Source organism: Acanthochromis polyacanthus, chromosome 9, assembly GCF_021347895.1.
Source record: "Acanthochromis polyacanthus isolate Apoly-LR-REF ecotype Palm Island chromosome 9, KAUST_Apoly_ChrSc, whole genome shotgun sequence".
Taxonomy (NCBI): Eukaryota; Metazoa; Chordata; class Actinopteri; family Pomacentridae; genus Acanthochromis; species Acanthochromis polyacanthus.
The window spans coordinates 28,097,006-28,116,587 of NC_067121.1; the positions used below are offsets into that span (position 1 = coordinate 28,097,006).

Below are 19,582 nucleotides of genomic sequence, written 5' to 3' on the forward strand. Positions count from 1 at the left end.
TCATGGTATTTTGTAAAGTTTAATTTTGCTGTTTTATACCAAAGCCCAAGCAAGGTTTTTCTTCTTCTTTGAATCACCCCTTAGAGGTTGATGTTATGCAGCATCCTTCACACTGTCTGAGCTGTCACAGAAACTGTGATTTTCTTTTGACAAATGCTGTCACAAGTCTGAAGCACTTGCATGTCTGTCTACAACTCTGATTGCTATGACTTGCTCTGTACCTTCTGATTACTGCTGCAGGTATTGGGGTTCACTGATTGTATTAATTACCATGGTCATTCCATCAGACTGATTTGAAATCACAGTTAAACTTAATTTCGTTTCTATGATCAAAAGTTTTCTTTGGGTGTCAGTGACCACAGATGTATTCTCTTTTGTTGTATTGAGTTTCTGGTTTGAAAATTGTATTTTTACTCTAATCTTTCTAAAGTATTGGTTTTTGATTGTTCATAAGAGGAAATACTCTGTCAACTTTGACATGTTACACTTATTAAGAGGTGATTCAGTTTTGAATCATTTGGCATTTAAGCAATATTGCATAAGGGCATACTCAGTTCTGTTGTATACTATAAATTATTCACATGAGTAAGCACTGTAGAAACTCCAAATGAATGACAACGTTGATTTGTAACTAGATTTGTAATAAAGCAATTGTTTCCTATTAAGTTCTCCAAAACAGCCACAAGTGGTCACAAAAAACGACTGGATGTTTGATATTAAGTAGTAAATTTAAAAAAAAACATGCAAAAATCTCAACGTACTATGTTTTTTATGTGTTACGAAAACTATAAAAGGATATAATCAGTTTGTTTGAGATGCAGGTGCGGCTGCGCAAGTGTCTCTCAGTGGGAGGGGCGAACAGACCACGTGATCATCGTGGCCGCCATGGGGCTGCTGAGACCAGCAGTGTTGTTAGGTCTTGTGGGCAGCAGAGGCGTAATACGAAGCATGGTAAGTACACAGAAGATAGTACGGATAATACAAGACTTCTGGTTCATGTTTACGGTGTTAAAAAAATATTCATTTGGGCGCTGTTGTCTGCGTGCTGGACAACATGTAGGTCAAAGTTAGAACGTCTATTTTTATTTGCGGTGCAACAGACAAATGGGTCCGGTGTTGATGCTAATGCTAGCAACGTATGAAACCTCCTCGGGGTATATTAGCAGCACTTGAGCGTATGTTAGGTCTGAGGGTAGAATTTAATTAACGGTTTAACTGCATTCAGCTGCCGCTAATCAAATTCGTTCAGTTTTCTGGAAGATAATGGGACTTGTTTCGTTAGCAGGTGTAAAGGTTCAATGAGCTACTAGTCCGCGGTGATAATAAACGAGCTAAGTAAATTAACGTCACAGAGATCTTGGGTTTATGTGTAATCCTTTTATTTCGTTGTTTCCAGTCAATGCGATTAATGCTACCGTTTAGATTTAGCATTAACACTAACTGCCAAATGTTTGCTTTTTTCTGCTTTATTCTCTCTCTTGAATGAGACAGACATGCAGGTATTAGTGTGGTGGGGAATATATCTGACCAAGACGTTTGCTGAATTATTCCAAATTATTTTTACACACTAGAGAACAAGAATATGAACAAAAGGAGAGAACTTTAGTGCACATGTAGGCCTATTCTATATAATGCTGAGAGTTCAAACAATCTCAGAGCAAATTAACATTGCCACAGAATGCAATAACTTCTATAAAATTCTTCATCCTTCTCCATATGCTTCACTTCTCTCCTCATGTCCAGGAGCAGCATGCCATGTTTACATCAAAACCACCTGCAGCCTCTTTTCAACCTGCCTTGTGTCATAAACATTGCACAATGTCTTCTAAGCAGTGGAGCTTACACAACTATCTTATCAAAGCTGTCTTGTGTAAACTCATGCTTTAAATCGCCTAAATCCTCATAGACTTGGTTTTATTTTTCTGGCCCTAGTTGTGAGGTTTTCAGCCTAAACCAGTTCTGTGTGGAAACTCACGGGTGTGGACATAGTCATGACACAATTGGGCCAAAGCATTAAGAGCTGTGGTTCACGTCATCGCCTTCCCACTCCTTCATGATTCATCCTGTTCTTAAGTTGAAGCTTCCTTTTGCCCTTTCTTGAACTTTGGCCCTGATGAACTTTATGAACACCTGTTATTTATTCACACGCTCACCAATATGCAATTTCTATAGTGTGCTCAGGTGGGAGACTGGCAAAGTGCCAAGTCCATCTATGAATTCTCTGCCAAGGACATCGATGGGAATGAGGTGTCTCTTGAGAAATACAGGTAAAATATCTTCATTTCATTTTAATCACCTGTTAATATCAATACTCAGCAATTGATAGTAGTCATTTCACCTTATCTTTGTTCTGTTTTTTTTTCTCTGCCAGAGGTTATGTGTGTGTCATTGTAAATGTAGCATCTAAATGAGGAAAGACCAGAGTAAACTACACTCAGCTAGCGGGAATGCACGCCACCTATGCTGAGAAGGGTTTACGCATCCTGGGCTTCCCATGCAACCAGTTTGGAGGACAGGTAATGTGGATACAGTCCTTTTCAATTTCAAGCCTCTCTGTACCAGATTTAACAGTAAATTTTGTTGATACACCTTCATTTGCATTCTTTGTAAAACACCAGTTGAAGCATTTACAATCTCCTCTGTAGAAATCACACCTAACAAACATCCATCCATCCATTCTCTATACACCGCTTTATCCTCACTAACCTAACTAACAGTGTTAATGAAAAGAGAAGAAGGTTCATGACACTAAAACTTTATTTTAATCCTCAGTAGTGCATGTTCTTACCAGGTATGCTTTAGTGATTTCCAGTCCACATCTGGGATAATTTCTACTGTGGAAGTCAAACTTAGTGTTTTGTCCAAAAAAAATTATTGTCAGTGTTGTCCTAAATACAACACACAAACCTTACCTCTATCCCACTGTGTGTATTTTATTCACAAACTTTCCCAGTTTTGTAAAATTCTAGTCCCTACTAAAATCAAAGAAAAAAAGGTAATTACACTTTTGACAGGCCAAAACTGAAAACTACACTGTTTTGCTGTATTCAGATTAGGTAAAAATCGCTTTATTTTGCAGATGTTTAGAATAGAACAGAATGTGCTTTATTGTCATCGTACAGTGTACAATGAAATTGGAAAGCTTCTCCTTTTCAGTGCAAAGAAATCTGAAGAAATAGTGCAGAACAGTCTATTTACAAATATACATATAAATAACAGTGTGGATATAAATAGCAAAGTGAATGAGGTAGTGGTGTGGATTTCACATTTCACATTATATTGTTGGCTGGGTGTGACACTCAGTGGATGTGATATTTGCTGTTATTTTGCTGTTAAACATTACAGTAGTCCACCCTTTTTTCAGGATTTTTTTTCAGATCAGTTCACCCATGATGCAAGATTTTTCACTTCTTTTTTCTTTTTTTTTAACTGTTCTTTTTGAGTGAACTGATCTGGCAGGGTGGCAGCCATATCAATATTTGTTGTTGTTTTAACGAGCATGTTGGCTGGAGTCTTACATATTATAGATTCATCAGAGTTGTATATACCATGAAAGGCTAACATTCTAAATGTTCAAACTTTTCTTTTGTTTGATCTAGGAGCCAGGTACAGAAGCAGAGATAAAAGAGTTTGCCAAAGGTTTCAATGCAGAGTTCGATCTCTTCAGTAAGATAGAGGTGAATGGAGACAATGCTCACCCTCTGTGGAAGTGGATGAAGGCGCAGCCCAAAGGCAAAGGAACCCTGGGAAAGTGAGTTATTGTTCAACTCTTCTGTTTACTTTACAAAATGTTTCATGATGCGTACATAAAACAAAACACAGCCTTTAGCCAAACTGAGCTGAACACAGAATTTTTTTCCTGAATTGAGTATGCCCTATCCTATATATGAGTTTTGTTTACAGTATTTGTTCACATTCTATTAAGTGTGGGATGAAACTGAATTAATCTGCTGTATATGTATGTATGTATTGAGTGTGCATTTAGATTTGTTCATGTCATCCTGCAAGAATAGTAATGTAGTTAAAGGATTTCACATCACTTCATGAGGACTTTAAATATAAAGAGACTTTATTGTCATTGTGCAGAAGTACAACGAAATTTGTCTGGAAGAACATGACAATTAGCAGCAGTGCAAAGAATAATAGATTAAAAAATAAAAAGAAGAATCAAAGTAAAGTGGTCAGTGCTGATAAAGTGGTCCAGTGTTGAAGTAGAGTTCTTATTGCACAGATGAGCCGGAAGGGGGGAATGTCTGGGTGGTGGTGCAATGAGTGGAGGGTGTGATGGCAGCCACAGCTCTGGGAAAGAAGCTGTTCCACAGTTGGTTTCAAATAATTAAGTTTCTTTTAAAACTGTAGTATGTACAGATTGCCAAATCACTTTGCAGTCATTTCTGAGAGATCAACTGTGTTCAGAGACACTCTGTTCTAGTCTGATGAAGCAGTGGGCTGCTATGACATCATTCTAGCCTGGAATGGGAACACGACATGTGACACACATCCTGTTGCGTTTTTGTTACTTCATCCCACTACCTGCTTCCTCTTTGCTTTTCATTCGCTTTGGCTGAGTTTGAAAAATGTTTCACCGGCTTTACAGCATTTGAATCATTTCAGCACTCACATGCTGCAATATTAATGCCATCTGCACTTTACTGTGCTGTAAAGTAGGTACCATTAATAATCCACCTGTGAACTGAACAGGAAATGTCCAAACAATCAGCATTTGTGGTGACCTCTTGTCATCTTGATTTTGTGTATCTTTTGAGTTTCCATTATTTACCCCTAAAAGGCTTAAAAGGTCACCACTGCTTGACGTCTGAAACAGGCGCAGTGCGTTTAGCCACTTTTTCGGCTGAAAAAAGTGAGCGTTACAAATGAGTGTGTTGAGAAAGTTGTCTTATGAGTCACTCACCCGGAAAACTGCTCACTATTCCATTCCTGTAAATTCAAGTCCATGAATGAAACAGCAGTGTACTTGCTAATGCCTGCGGGTTGTTTGGTAATACATTTATTTTCTGTCCTCTTTCCACAGCAACATCAAATGGAACTTCACAAAGGTAATTAGCTAGAACCATTTTCCAGCTGTTTTCTTGCTACAATGGTATGGGAAATAAATATTGAGGTAATATTTTGATTTCCTCCACAGTTTCTTATCAATAGAGAGGGACAGGTGGTGAAGAGATACGGCCCAACGGATGATCCCAGTGTAAGCCGCACTCACTATTTTTGTGCACGTCGTAATGTCGATGCATTTCACTTATTTGATATGAATTTGTAATGTTGACATGGAGTGACAGACCACTATAGTAAAAACGAGATTGAAAGAGTAGAGCAACAAGTATTCTGTCAATCATTTAAATATTTATTTATTTATTTATGTTGTCTGAAACTTTACTGAAATTAAAGAACTTCTGTCTTTGCAGGTGGTGGAGAAGGACCTGCATACATACCTGTAATACTACTGTCTCCCATGTCTTCGTTTGAATCCTGACCTCTCTTATGGACTTCAGGGTGTGTGTGTGTGTGTGCCTGGACCAGTGACGGCCCGTCTGTAAACCCAACAGTGGGAAGGGCAGGGCCTGATGATCTTGGCGTGCAACTTATCTCCAGAGCCCACTCACACCAAACCCTGTACGACCACATGAGAGGACGTTCACTCGTTATCTAACGTAGAGACACTTGACGTCATGCTTCACTCTGAACAGCCATTCCTTTTTCTTATACAAATATCATGTCATCCTTTCTGAATGTTGAGCTTGCTCACGTGTCAGTCAGCTTTACGCAGAAACATAGAATGCCATAATTTTCACTGATTTCTGTAAACTACTGATAGCATTGTTTGTGCTTAACTTGCCAAAAGGCCTATTATTGTATCTGACACTGACGACTTGTGTGATGAAACTGGAAAATAAATGCTGTTGTGGACATAGATGTGTCAGTTTCCTCTCACTTACCTATATGACAATAGTAAAATTTGATTGGTTATTATTCCTGTCGATGGCGTCCTCCTGTACGAACGTATTCTTGAAATCTACCTGGGGCTATCTCAAGAGTAAAGTGTACACGACTCGACCAAGAACTCTGGATGAGTTAAAACCGAGAATTCAGGATGAAATTCACAGTATCCCAGCTGAGATGTTGCAGCGGTCAATGAGGAATCTCAACAGCAGATATCAAGAATGCATTTGTACAGGAGGACGCCATCTACAGGAAGTAATTTTAAAAAATTAAAATTCCAGTGAAATCAGTAATGCATTTCAGAAGTCACATTTGGACGACATACTAAACTGACGTTTTTTTTCACATTTTGGATGACAAACTGACTTTTTTCATGTTTTGGACGACATACTAAGCTATGACGTTTTCTTTCACATTTTGGGTGACATACTAAACAATGACGTTTTTGTCGGGGCGGCATAGCTCAGTAGGTAGAGTGGCCGTCTTGCAACCGGAGGGTTGTGGTTCGATCCCCTGGCCCGTCAAGGTGTCCCTGAGCAAGACACCTAACCTCTAATTGCGAACCCCCTAATAGTGGTTAGCGCCTTGCATGGCAGCTCCTGCCATCAGTGTGTGAATGTGATGTATCATGTAAAGTGCTTTGGATGAAAGCACTATATAAATACAACCATTTATTTGTCACATTTTGGGCGACATACTAAACTACGATGTTTTGTCATATTTTGGGCGTTATATTAAAGTATGACGCTTTAGTCACATTTTGGACGACATACGAAGCTATGAAATTTTTTTTTCACATTTTGGGCGACATACGAAGCTACAATGTTGTTGACACAATGAAGCAGGGAAAACCTGGAACACGTGGCCGTGAGCCGGGTTCGAACCTGTGTCACCGCTACAGTCCTGTTTATAAGTCACGCTCACATCCAGTTGAGCTACCTGGGCACCCTATGCAACTTGCTGGACGACGTACTAGATTATGAAGTTTCTTTCCCACATTTTGGACGACATACTAAACTATGACTTTTTTTTCACATTTTGGACAACATACTAAACTAAGACTTTTGTTTCACATTTTAGGCGACACACTCAACTATGACGTTTTTTTCACATTTTGGACGACATACTAAACGATGGCCTTTTTTTTTCATTTTGGACAACATACGAAACTATGACCTTTTTTTCGCATTTTGGGCAACATATTAAGCTACAATGTTGTTGACACAATGAAGCAGGGAATACCTGGAGCACATTGCCGTGAGCCGGGTTCGAACCTGTGTCACCGCTACAGTCCTGTTTATAAGTCACGCTCACATCCAGTTGAGCTACCTGGGCACCCTATGCAACTTGCTGGACGACATACTAGATTATGAAATTTCTTTCCCACATTTTGGACGACATACTAAACTATGACTTTTTTTTCACATTTTGGACAACATACTAAACTAAACTTTTTTTTCACATTTTAGGCGACACACTATGACGTTTTTTTCCACATTTTGTACGACATACTAAACTATGATGTTTTTTTCACATTTTGGACGACATACTAAACTATGACGTTTTTTTTCATTTTGGACGACATACTAAACTATGACGTTTTTTTTCACATTTTGGGCGACATATTAAACTATGACATTTTTTTCACTTTTTGGGCAACATACTAAACAATGATTTTTTTTTCCACATTTTGGACGACATACTAAACTATGGCCTTTTTTTTCATTTTGGACGACATACTAAACTATGACGTTTTTTTTCACATTTGGGCGACATATTAAACTATGACATTTTTTTCACTTTTTGGGCAACATACTAAACAATGATATTTTTTTTCCACATTTTGGGCGACATACTAAACTATGACCTTTTTTTCACATTTTGGGCGAGATACAATAAACCATGACGTTTTGTCATATTTTGGACGACATACCAAAGTATGACTTTTTTTTTCAAATTTTGGACGACTTTTTTCCACTTTTTGGGCGACATACTAAACTATGATGTTTTTGTCATATTTTGGACGACATACTGAAGTATGACTTTTTTTCACATTTTGGACAACGTACGAAACTATGAAATTTTTTTCACATTTTGGGCAACATACTAAGCTGCAATGTTGTTGACACAATGAAGCAGGGAAAACCTGGAACATACGGCCGTGAGCCGGGTTCGAACCTGTGTCACCGCTACAGTCCTGTTTACAAGTCACATTCACATCCAGTTGAGCTACCTGGGTACCTTATTCAACTTGCTGGACGACATACTAGATTATGGAGTTTCTTTCCCACATTTTGGACGACAAACGAAACTATGACATTTTTGTCACATTTTGGACAACATACTAAACGAAGATTTTTTTCACATTTTGGGCGACATACTAAAGTATGACCTTTTTTTGTCACATTTTGGATGACAGACTAAACTATGACGTTTTTTTCACATTTTGGGCGACATACTAAACTATGACGTTTTTTTTCACATTTTGGGGGACATATTAAACTATGACATTTTTTTCACTTTTTGGGCAGCATACTAAACAATGATGTTTTTTTCCACATTTTGGGCGACATACTAAACTATGACCTTTTTTTCACATTTTGGGCGAGATACTATAAACCATGACGTTTTGTCATATTTTGGACGACATACCAAAGTATGACTTTTTTCCACTTTTTGGGCGACATACTAAAGTATGGCGCTTTAGTCACATTTGGAGGACATACTAAACAATGATGTTTTGTCATATTTTGGATGACAGACTAAACTGACTTTTTTTACATTTTGGGCATCATTTTAAAGTATGACGTTTTTGTCACATTTAGACGACATACTAAACTATGACGTTTTTCCACTTTTTGGGCGACATACTAAAGTATGGCGCTTTAGTCACATTTTGGACGACATACTAAACTATGATGTTTTGTCATATTTTGGGCGTTATATTAAAGTATGATGTTTTGTCATATTTTGGACAACATACTGAAGTATGCCTTTTTTCTTCACATTTTGGACAACGTACTAAGCTACAATGTTGTTGACACAATGAAGCAGGGAAAACCTGGAGCATACGGCTGTGAGCCAGGTTCGAACCTGTGTCACCGCTACAGTCCTGTTTATAAGTCACGTTCACATCCAGTTAAGCTACCGGAGCACCTTATTCAACTTGCTGGACCACATACTAGATTATGAAGTTTCTTTCCCACATTTTAGGCGACATACTAAACTATGACCTTTTATTTCACATTTTGGACAACATATTAAACTATGACGTTTTTTTCACTTTATGGGCGACACACTAAACTATGACTTTTTTCACATTTTGGGCGACATACTAAACTATGATGTTTTTGTCACATTTTGGATGACAGACTAAACTATGACTTTATTTTTACATTTTGGGCATCATTTTAAAGTATGACATTTTTGTCACATTTTGGACAACATACTAAACTATGACTTTTTTTTCACATTTTAGGCGACATACTAAACTATGACGTTTTTTTTCCACATTTTGTACGACATACTAAACTATGATGTTTTTTTCACATTTTGGACGACATACTAAACTATGACGTTTTTTTCCACATTTTGTACGACATACTAAACTATGACTTTTTTTCCACATTTTGTACGACATACTAAACTATGACGTTTTTTTCACATTTTGGACGACATACTAAACTATGACGTTTTTTTCACATTTTGGACGACATACTAAACTATGGCCTTTTTTTTTCATTTTGGACGACATACTAAACTATGACCTTTTTTCACATTTTGGACGACATGCTAAACTATGACTTTTTTTCACATTTTGGGCGACATACTAAAGTATGACGTTTTTTTCACTTTTTGGGCGACATGCTAAACTATGACGTTTTTTTCACATTTTAGGCGACATACTAAACTATGACCTTTTTTCACATTTTGGATGACATATTAAACTATGACGTTTTTTCACTTTTGGGCGACATGCTAAACTATGACTTTTTTTCACATTTTGGACGACATACTAAAGTATGACGTTTTTGTCACATTTTGGATGACAGACTAAACTATGACCTTTTTTTACATTTTGGGCATCATTTTAAAGTATGACATTTTTGTCACATTTTGGACAACATACTAAACTAAGATTTTTTTTCACATTTTAGGCGACATACTAAACTATGACTTTTTCACATTTTGGGCGACATACTAAACTATGATGTTTTTGTCACATTTTGGATGACAGACTAAACTATGACCTTTATTTACATTTTGGGCATCATTTTAAAGTATGACATTTTTGTCACATTTTGGACAACATACTAAACTATGACTTTTTTTCACATTTTGGACGACATACTAAACTATGACCTTTTTTCACATTTTGGACGACATATTAAACTATGACGTTTTTTTCACATTTTGGGCGACATGCTAAACTATGACTTTTTTCACATTTGGGCGACATACTAAAGTATGACGTTTTTTTTCACTTTTGGGCGACATGCTAAACTATGACGTTTTGTCACATTTTGGGCGACATACTAAAGTATGACGTTTTTGTCACATTTTGGATGACAGACTAAACTATGACTTTTTTTTACATTTTGGGCACCATTTTAAAGTATGACATTTTGTCACATTTTGACAACATACTAAACTAAGACTTTTTTCACATTTTAGGCGACATACTAAACTATGACCTTTTTTCACATTTTGGACGACATACTAAAGTATGACGTTTTTTTCACATTTTGGACGACATACTAAACCTATGATGTTTTTTTTCATTTTGGATGACATACTAAACTATGACGTTTTTTTCACATTTTGGACGACATACTAAACGATGGCCTTTTTTTTTCATTTTGGACAACATACAAAACTATGACCCTTTTTTTCGCATTTTGGGCAACATATTAAGCTACAATGTTGTTGACACAATGACCAGCAGGGGAATACCCTGGAGGCACATTGCCCGTGACGCCTACAAACAACCAGATGTCACCCGTTCGAACCTGTGTCACCGCTACAGTCCTGTTTATACAGTCCACGCTCACATCCAGGTTGAGCTACCTGGGGTCCACCCTATGCAACTCGGACTGGACGACATACAACATAGATTTAATGAAATTTTCTTTCACCACATTTTGGCGACGGACATACGTAAACTATGACATCTTTTTTCACCATTTTGGACAACATACTAGAAACTAAACTTTTTTTTCACATTTAGGGACACACTATGACGTTTTTTTCCACATTTTGTCGGACATACGGTAAACTATTGATGTTTTTTCACACTTTTGGACGACATATAAACTATGACGGTTTTTTTTCATTTTGGGACGACATACTAAACTATGACGTTTTTTTCACATTTGGGCGAACATATTAAACCTATGACATTTTTTCACTTTTGGGCAACATACTAAACAATGGTTTTTTTTCCAGCATTTGGGACGGATAAACATGGCCTTTTTTTTTTCATTTGCGACGACATACTAAAACTATGACGGTTTTTTCACATTTGGACGACAACTAAACTATGACGTTTTTTTTCAACATTTTGGGCGACATATTAAACTATGACATTTTTTTCACTTTTTGGGGCAACATAACTAAACAAGATATTTTTTTCCACATTTTGGGCGACATACTAAAACTATGACCTTTTTTTTCACATTTTGGGCGAGAATACCAATAACCATACGTTTTGTCATATTTTGGACGACATACAAAGTATGACTTTTTTTTTCAAATTTTGGACGACTTTTTTCCACTTTTTGGGCGACATACTAAACTATGATGTTTTTGTCATATTTTGGACGACATACTGAAGTATGACTTTTTTTCACATTTTGGACAACGTACGAAACTATGAAATTTTTTCACATTTTGGGCAACATACTAAGCTGCAATTGTTGTTGACAACAATGAAGCAGGGAAACCTGGAACATACGGCCGTGAGCCAGGTTCGAACCTGTGTCACCGCTACAGTCCTGTTTACAAAGTCACATTCACATCCAGTTGAGCTACCTGGGTACCTTATTCAACTTGCTTGGACGACATACTAGATTATGGAGTTTCTTTCCCACATTTTGGACGACAAACGAAACTATGACATTTTATGTCACATTTTGGACAACTACTAACCGAAGATTTTTTTCACATTCTTGGGCGACATACTAAAGTATGACCTTTTTTTGTCACATTTGTGATGACAGACTAAACTATGACGTTTTTTCACATTTTGGGCGACATATAAACTATGACGCTTTTTTTTTCACATTTTGGGGACATATAAAACTATGACATTTTTTCACTTTTTGGGCAGCATACTAAACAATGATGTTTTTTTTTCACATTTTGGGCCGACATACTAAACTATGACTTTTTTTCACATTTTGGGCGAGATACTATAAACCATGACGTTTTGTCATATTTTGGCGACATAACCAAAGTTATGACTTTTTCCACTTTTTTGGGCGACATACTAAAGTATGGCGCTTTAGTCACATTTTGGAGGACATACTAAACAATGATGTTTGTCATATTTTGGATGACAGACTAAACTGACTTTTTTTACATTTTGGGCATCATTTTAAAGTATGACGTTTTTGTCACATTTAGACGACATACTAAACTATGACGTTTTTCCCACTTTTTGGGCGACATACTAAAGTATGGCGCTTTAGTCACATTTTGGACGACATACTAAACTATGAATGTTTTGTCATATTTTGGGCGTTATATTAAAGTATGATGTTTTTGTCATATTTGGACAACATACTGAAAGTATGACTTTTTTTTTCACATTTTGGACAACGTACTAAAGCTACAATGTTGTTGACACAATGAAGCAGGGAAAACCTGGAGCATACGGCTGTGAGCCAGGTTCGAACCTGTGTCACCGCTACAGTCCTGTTTATAAGTCACGTTCACATCCAGTTAAGCTACCGGAGCACTTATTCAACTTCTGGACCACAATACTAGATTATGAAGTTTCTTTCCACATTTTAGGCGACATACTAAACTATGACCTTTTATTTCACATTTTGGACAACATATTAAACTATGACGTTTTTTTCACTTTATGGGCGACACCACTAAACTATGACTTTTTTCACCATTTTGGCGACATACTAAACTATGATGTTTTTGTCACATTTTGGATGACAGACTAAACTATGACTTTATTTTTACATTTTGGGCATCATTTAAAGTATGACATTTTGTCACATTTGGACAACATACTAACTATGACTTTTTTTTCACATTTTAGGCGACATACTAAACTATGAACGTTTTTTTTCCACATTTTGTACGACATACTAAACTATGATGTTTTTTTCAACATTTTGGACGACATACTAAACTATGACGTTTTTTTCCACATTTGTACGACATACTAAACTATGACTTTTTTTCCACATTTTGTACGACATACTAAACTATGACGTTTTTTTCACATTTGGACGACATACTAAACTATGACGTTTTTTCACTTTTGGACGACATACTAAACTATGGCCTTTTTTTTTCATTTTGGACGACATACTAAACTATGACCTTTTTTCACATTTTGGACGACATATTAAACTATGACGTTTTTTTCACATTTTGGGCGACATGCTAAACTATGACTTTTTTCACATTTTGGGCGACATACTAAAGTATGACGTTTTTTTTCACTTTTTGGGCGACATGCTAAACTATGACGTTTTTTTTCACATTTTAGGCGACATACTAAACTATGACCTTTTTTTTCACATTTTGGACGACATGCTAAACTATGACTTTTTTTCACATTTTGGACGACCATACTAAAGTATGACGTTTTTGTCACATTTTGGAATGACAGACTAAACTATGACCTTTTTTACATTTTGGGCATCATTTTAAAGTATGACATTTTTGTCACATTTTGGACAACATACTAAACTAAGATTTTTTTCACATTTTAGGCGACATACTAAACTATGACTTTTTTCACATTTTGGGCGACATACTAAACTATGATGTTTTTGTCACATTTTGGATGACAGACTAAACTATGACCTTTTATACATTTGGGGCATCATTTTTAAAGTAGTGGACATTTTTGTCACATTTTGGACAACCATACTAAACTAAGATTTTTTCACATTTTAGGGCGAGCTAACTAAACGTATGACTTTTTTTTTCACAATTTGGGCGAACGATACCTAAAGTATGAACGGTTTTTGTCACATTTTGGCATGACAGGACCTAACTATGAACTTTTTTTTTATTATCTTTGGGCACCATTTTAAAGTATGACATTTTTGTCACATTTGGACAACATACCTAAACTAACGACTTTTTTCACATTTTAGGCCGACATACTAACTTGACCTTTTTTTCCACCATTTTGGACGACATACTAAAGTATGACGGGTTTTTTTTCCACCATTTTGGACGCACATACTAAACTATGTGTTTTTTTTCATTTTGGGAATGACATACATAAACTAATGACGTTTTTTTCCACATTTTGGGACGACATAATTAAACCTATGACGTTTTTTTTCCACATCTTTGGACGACATACTAAACTATGACGTTCTTTTCTTTCACATTTGGGCGACATACTAAAGTATGACGTTTTTGTCACATTTGGATGACAGACTAAACATGACTTTTTTTTACATTTTGGGCATCATTTTAAAGTATGACATTTTGTCACATTGGACAACATACTGAATTATGACTTTTCACATTTTGGACGACATACTAAACTATTACCTTTTTTTTTCGCATTTGGGCAACATACTAAGCTACGATGTTGTTCAACAATGAAGCAGGGAAAACCTGGAACACATTGCCGTGAGCCGAGTTTTCGAACCTGTGTCACCGCTACAGTCCTGTTTATAAGTCACGCTCACATCCAGTTGAGCTCGGGGCACCCTATGCCTATGCAACTTGCTGGACGACATACTAGATTATGAAGTTTCTTTCCCACATTTTGGACAACATACTTAACTGAGACTTTTTTCACATTTTGGACAACATACTAAACTGAGACTTTTTTTTCACATTTTTGGCGACACACTAAACTATGACGTTTTTTTTTCCACGACATACTAAACTATGACGTTTTTTCCAACCCATTTCTTGGCCACGACATACTACCAACTATGACGTTTTTTAAATTCATACGCGACCTACTAAACTATGACGCTTTTTATCAAGCATTTTGGAGCAACATACTGAACTTATGACAATTTTTTTTCACCAGTCTTGCCGACGGACATACTAAGCTACCGATCGTTGTTGGACACAATGAAGCAGGGAAAAACCCTGGAACACCATTGCTATGAGGCCGGGTCGAACCTGTGTCACCCTGCCACAGTTCCTGTTTACTAAAGTGCAACGCTCAGCAATCCAGTTGAGCTTAACCCTGGGCACCTGATGCCAACTTGCTGGAACGACCATACTAGATTATGAAGTTTCTTTCCCACAATTTGGACAACATACTAAACTATGACTTTTTTTCACATTTTGGACAACATACTAAACTAAGACTTTTTTTCACATTTTAGGCGACACACTAAACTATGACTTTTTTTCATTTTGGACGACATACTAAACTATGGCCTTTTTTTTTTCATTTTGGATGACATACTAAACTATGACGTTCTTTTTCACATTTTGGATGACATACTAAACTATGACCTTTTTCACATTTTGGACGACATATTAAACTATGACGTTTTTTTCACTTTTTGGGCGACATGCTAAACTATGACTTTTTTTTTCACATTTTGGACAACATACTAAACTAAGACTTTTTTTCACATTTTAGGCGACACACTAAACTATGACGTTTTTTTTCATTTGGACGACATACTAAACTATGACTTTTTTTTCATTTTGGACGACATACTAAACTATGACGTTTTTTTTCATTTTGGACGACATACTAAACTATGACGTTTTTTTTCATTTTGGACGACATACTAAACTATGACTTTTTTTCACGTTTTGGACGACATACTAAACTATGGCCTTTTTTTCATTTTGGATGACATACTAAACTATGACGTTTTTTTCACTTTTTGGGCGACATGCTAAACTATGACTTTTTTTCACATTTTGGACGACATACTAGAAAGTATCGAGCGTTTTTGTCACTATTTTGGGTTGACAGACTAAAACTATGACCTTTTTTTAACATTTTGGCATCATTTTTAAGTATGACATTATTTGTCACATTTGCGAACAACATACTGACAGTTGACTTTTTCACATTTTGGGATCCACATACTTAACTATACCTTTTTTTTTCGCATCTTGGGCGACATAGGAGAGCTGCAATATGTTGGTGGACACAATAGAGAGCGGGAAAAACCTGGAACACCATTGCCATGGAACCGAGTTCTCGAACCTGGGTCACCGCTACAGTCCTGTTTATAATGTGCACGACTGCCACGAGTCCATTTGTAGCTACCTGGGCTCCCTATGCAAACTTGCCTGGAGACGTACTAGATTATGAAGTTTCGTTCCACATTTTGGACGACATTACTAAACTAATGACGTTTTTTTCACATTTTGGACGAACATACTAAACTATGACGTTTTTTTATTTAGGCGAACACACTAAACATGACTTTTTCCACATTTTGTACGACATACTAAACTATGACGTTTTTTTTCATTTTGGACGACTAGTAAACCATGACGTTTTTTTCACATTTTGGACGACATACTAAACTATGGCCTTTTTTTTTCATTTTGGGCGAGATACTATAAACCATGACGTTTTGTCATATTTTGGACGACATACAAAACTATGACTTTTTTCCCACTTTTGGGCGACATACTAAAGTATGGCGCTTTAGTCACATTTTGGACGACATACTGAACTATGATGTTTTGTCATATTTTGGGCGTTATATTAAAGTATAATGTTTTGTTCATATTTTGGACGACATACGAAACTATGAATTTTTTTTCACATTTTGGCAGCATACTAAGCTGCAATGCTGTTGACACAAATGAGCAGGGGAAACTGGAACACATTGCCATGAAGCCGGGTCGAACCTGTGTCACCGCTACAGTTCTGTTTATAAGTCACGCTCACATCCAGTTGAGCTACCTGGGCACCCGATGCAACTTGCTGGGACGACCATCTAAAGTAATGAAGTTTTTTTTTTCACATATTGGGCGACAAACTAACTTTTGTGTGTCCTAGAATTTCTAAAAGTCAGAATGGGGGCAGAGCCTTCAGTTATCAGGCGCCTCTCCTGGGAACTGCTCCCAGTTGGGTCGGGAGGCAGACACCCCTCTCTATTTTAAGACCAGGCTTAAAATGTTCCTTTTTGACAAATCTTATAGTTAGGCTGACTGGGTGACCCACAGGGGTTCGGCTTGTGTCTTCATTTGCACAGCTGACTCCCTCTTGGACGTCCCTTCGTTCTGCCCCTAGTCATGCTGCTATAGGCCTAGGCTGCTGGGGGACTTTTCTTGACACACTGAGCCCTTCTCTATCTACCTTTACATTTAATATGTTATACCGTTATTGCATTACATTCACTGTGTTTCCCCCTGTGCTATTTCTCCGAGTGTCCCTGGTCCCAGAGCTGGATGCTTCAGATCTGTGGTCGATGTTCCACCAACTGGTCTAGTCTTCACCATGTCCACTGTGGGATGCTGCTGCTGACCTTCCTCCAGCTCTCTGCTTCCAGCTCCCCTTTTCCACCAGTCAACTCTGCATCGCCCTCACTATACTTGTTATGCTAACTTACATACTGTTTGAATTTTACTGCTAGCTATATATGGAGTATGTTTAATGTCAGAGCCGTACATCATAAGAGTAAACTATGAGTCAGTTTTCAATGTTAGCTTATACTTTGTTTGTGTCACATATCTTGTCATACATGTATCCAAATGTGTGTTGTGTTTTTCCGTGCTTCCCACCCCTCCCTCTTCTAAAAGAGGGAGGGGAGGCGTCATACTAAAGTATGACGTTTTTTTCACATTTTGGACGACATACTAAACTCGATGAGCCCTCAGTAGAGGGCAGAACCACGCCCTCTGCTGGCGAAAACCCTGTCCTCCCTATACAACTGATGGCAATATGTATCAATTTTTATCATTGTACGTATCTCCCTCCCTACTTGATCTGCGGACCTGTAACTCCACAACTGAGCAGGGCACCTTAGACTGATCTTATGTGCCAAGTTTGATTATCCTGACTTCAGCGGTTGCAGAGATATCGGACCGGACATAGCCACATACATACATACATACATACATACATACATACATACTTACCCAGCCAGATACCACACCGAATGCAATAACCCCGCCGACATACCCGTTGGGCTTGGTTAACTATTACGCTTTAGTCACATTTTGGACGACATACTAAACTATGACTTTTTTTTCACATTTTGGGCGTCATATTAAAGTATGACGTTTTTGTCATATTTTGGATGACATACTAAAGTATGACTTTTTTTTCACATTTTGGACAACATACTAAACTATGACTTTTTCACAATATACTAATGTATGACCTTTTTTTCACATTTGAGCGACATACTAAACTATGACTTTTTTTCACATTTTGGGCGACATGCTAAACTGACATTTTTTCACATTTTGGATGACATACTGAGCTACAATGTGGACTCAATGAAGCAAGGAAAACCTGGGACACATGGCCGTGACCCGGGTTTGAACCTGTGTCACCGCTACAGTCTTGTTTATAAGTCACATTAACATCCAGCTGAGCTGCCTGGGCACCTCATTCAACTTGCTGGACGACATACTAGATTATGAAGTTTCTTTCCCACATTTTGGACGACATACTAAACTATGACGTTTTGTCACATTTTGGACGACATCCTAAACTATGACATTTTTGTCACATTTTGACGACATACTAAACAATGACTTTTTTTCACATTTTGGGCGACATATTAAAGTTTGACGTTTTGTCACATTTTGTACGACATACTAAACTCTGACGTTTTTGTGACATTTTGGACGACATACTAAACTATGACTTTTTTTTCACATTTTGGACAACATACTAAACTCTGACTTTTTTCACTTTTTGGGCGATATACTAATGTATGACCTTTTTTTCACATTTTGGGCGACATACTAAACTATGACGCTTTAGTCACATTTTGGATGACATACTAAACTATGACTTTTGTCACATTTGGGCGACATGCTAAACTATGACATTTTGTCACATTTTGGGCGACATGCTAAACTATGACTTCTTTTCACATTTTGGGTGACATACTAATGTATGACATTTTTTTCACATTTTGGGCAAAATACTGAACTGTGACATTTTTAGCTACAATGTGGACACAATCAAGTAAGGAAAACCTGGGACACATGGCCATGAGCCAGATTTGAACCTGTGTCACCACCACAGTCTTGTTTATAAGGCACGTTAACATCCAGTTGAGCTACCTGGGCACCTCATTCAACTTGCTGGACGACATACTAGATTATGAAGTTTCTTTCCCACATTTTTGGACAACATACTGAACTATGATGTTTTTTTCACATTTTGGACGACATACTAAACTATGACTTTTTTTCTATTTTGGACGACATACTAAACTATGATTTTTTTTAAATGTTT

At 37.1% G+C, this 19,582-nt stretch overlaps 1 protein-coding gene across 1 annotated transcript; it reads left to right on the top strand.

The window, feature by feature from the left end:
• The first annotated feature begins 814 nt into the window (after positions 1-814).
• Positions 815-5,927, top strand: LOC110948952 (phospholipid hydroperoxide glutathione peroxidase-like). Its single transcript, XM_022190733.2, has 7 exons — positions 815-951; positions 2,173-2,267; positions 2,372-2,516; positions 3,600-3,751; positions 5,033-5,057; positions 5,147-5,206; positions 5,424-5,927. Exons 1-7 carry the CDS (start codon positions 886-888, stop codon positions 5,454-5,456), a joined length of 576 nt encoding a protein of 191 aa, XP_022046425.1. The 5' UTR covers positions 815-885; the 3' UTR covers positions 5,457-5,927.
• The last annotated feature ends 13,655 nt before the right edge of the window (positions 5,928-19,582 follow it).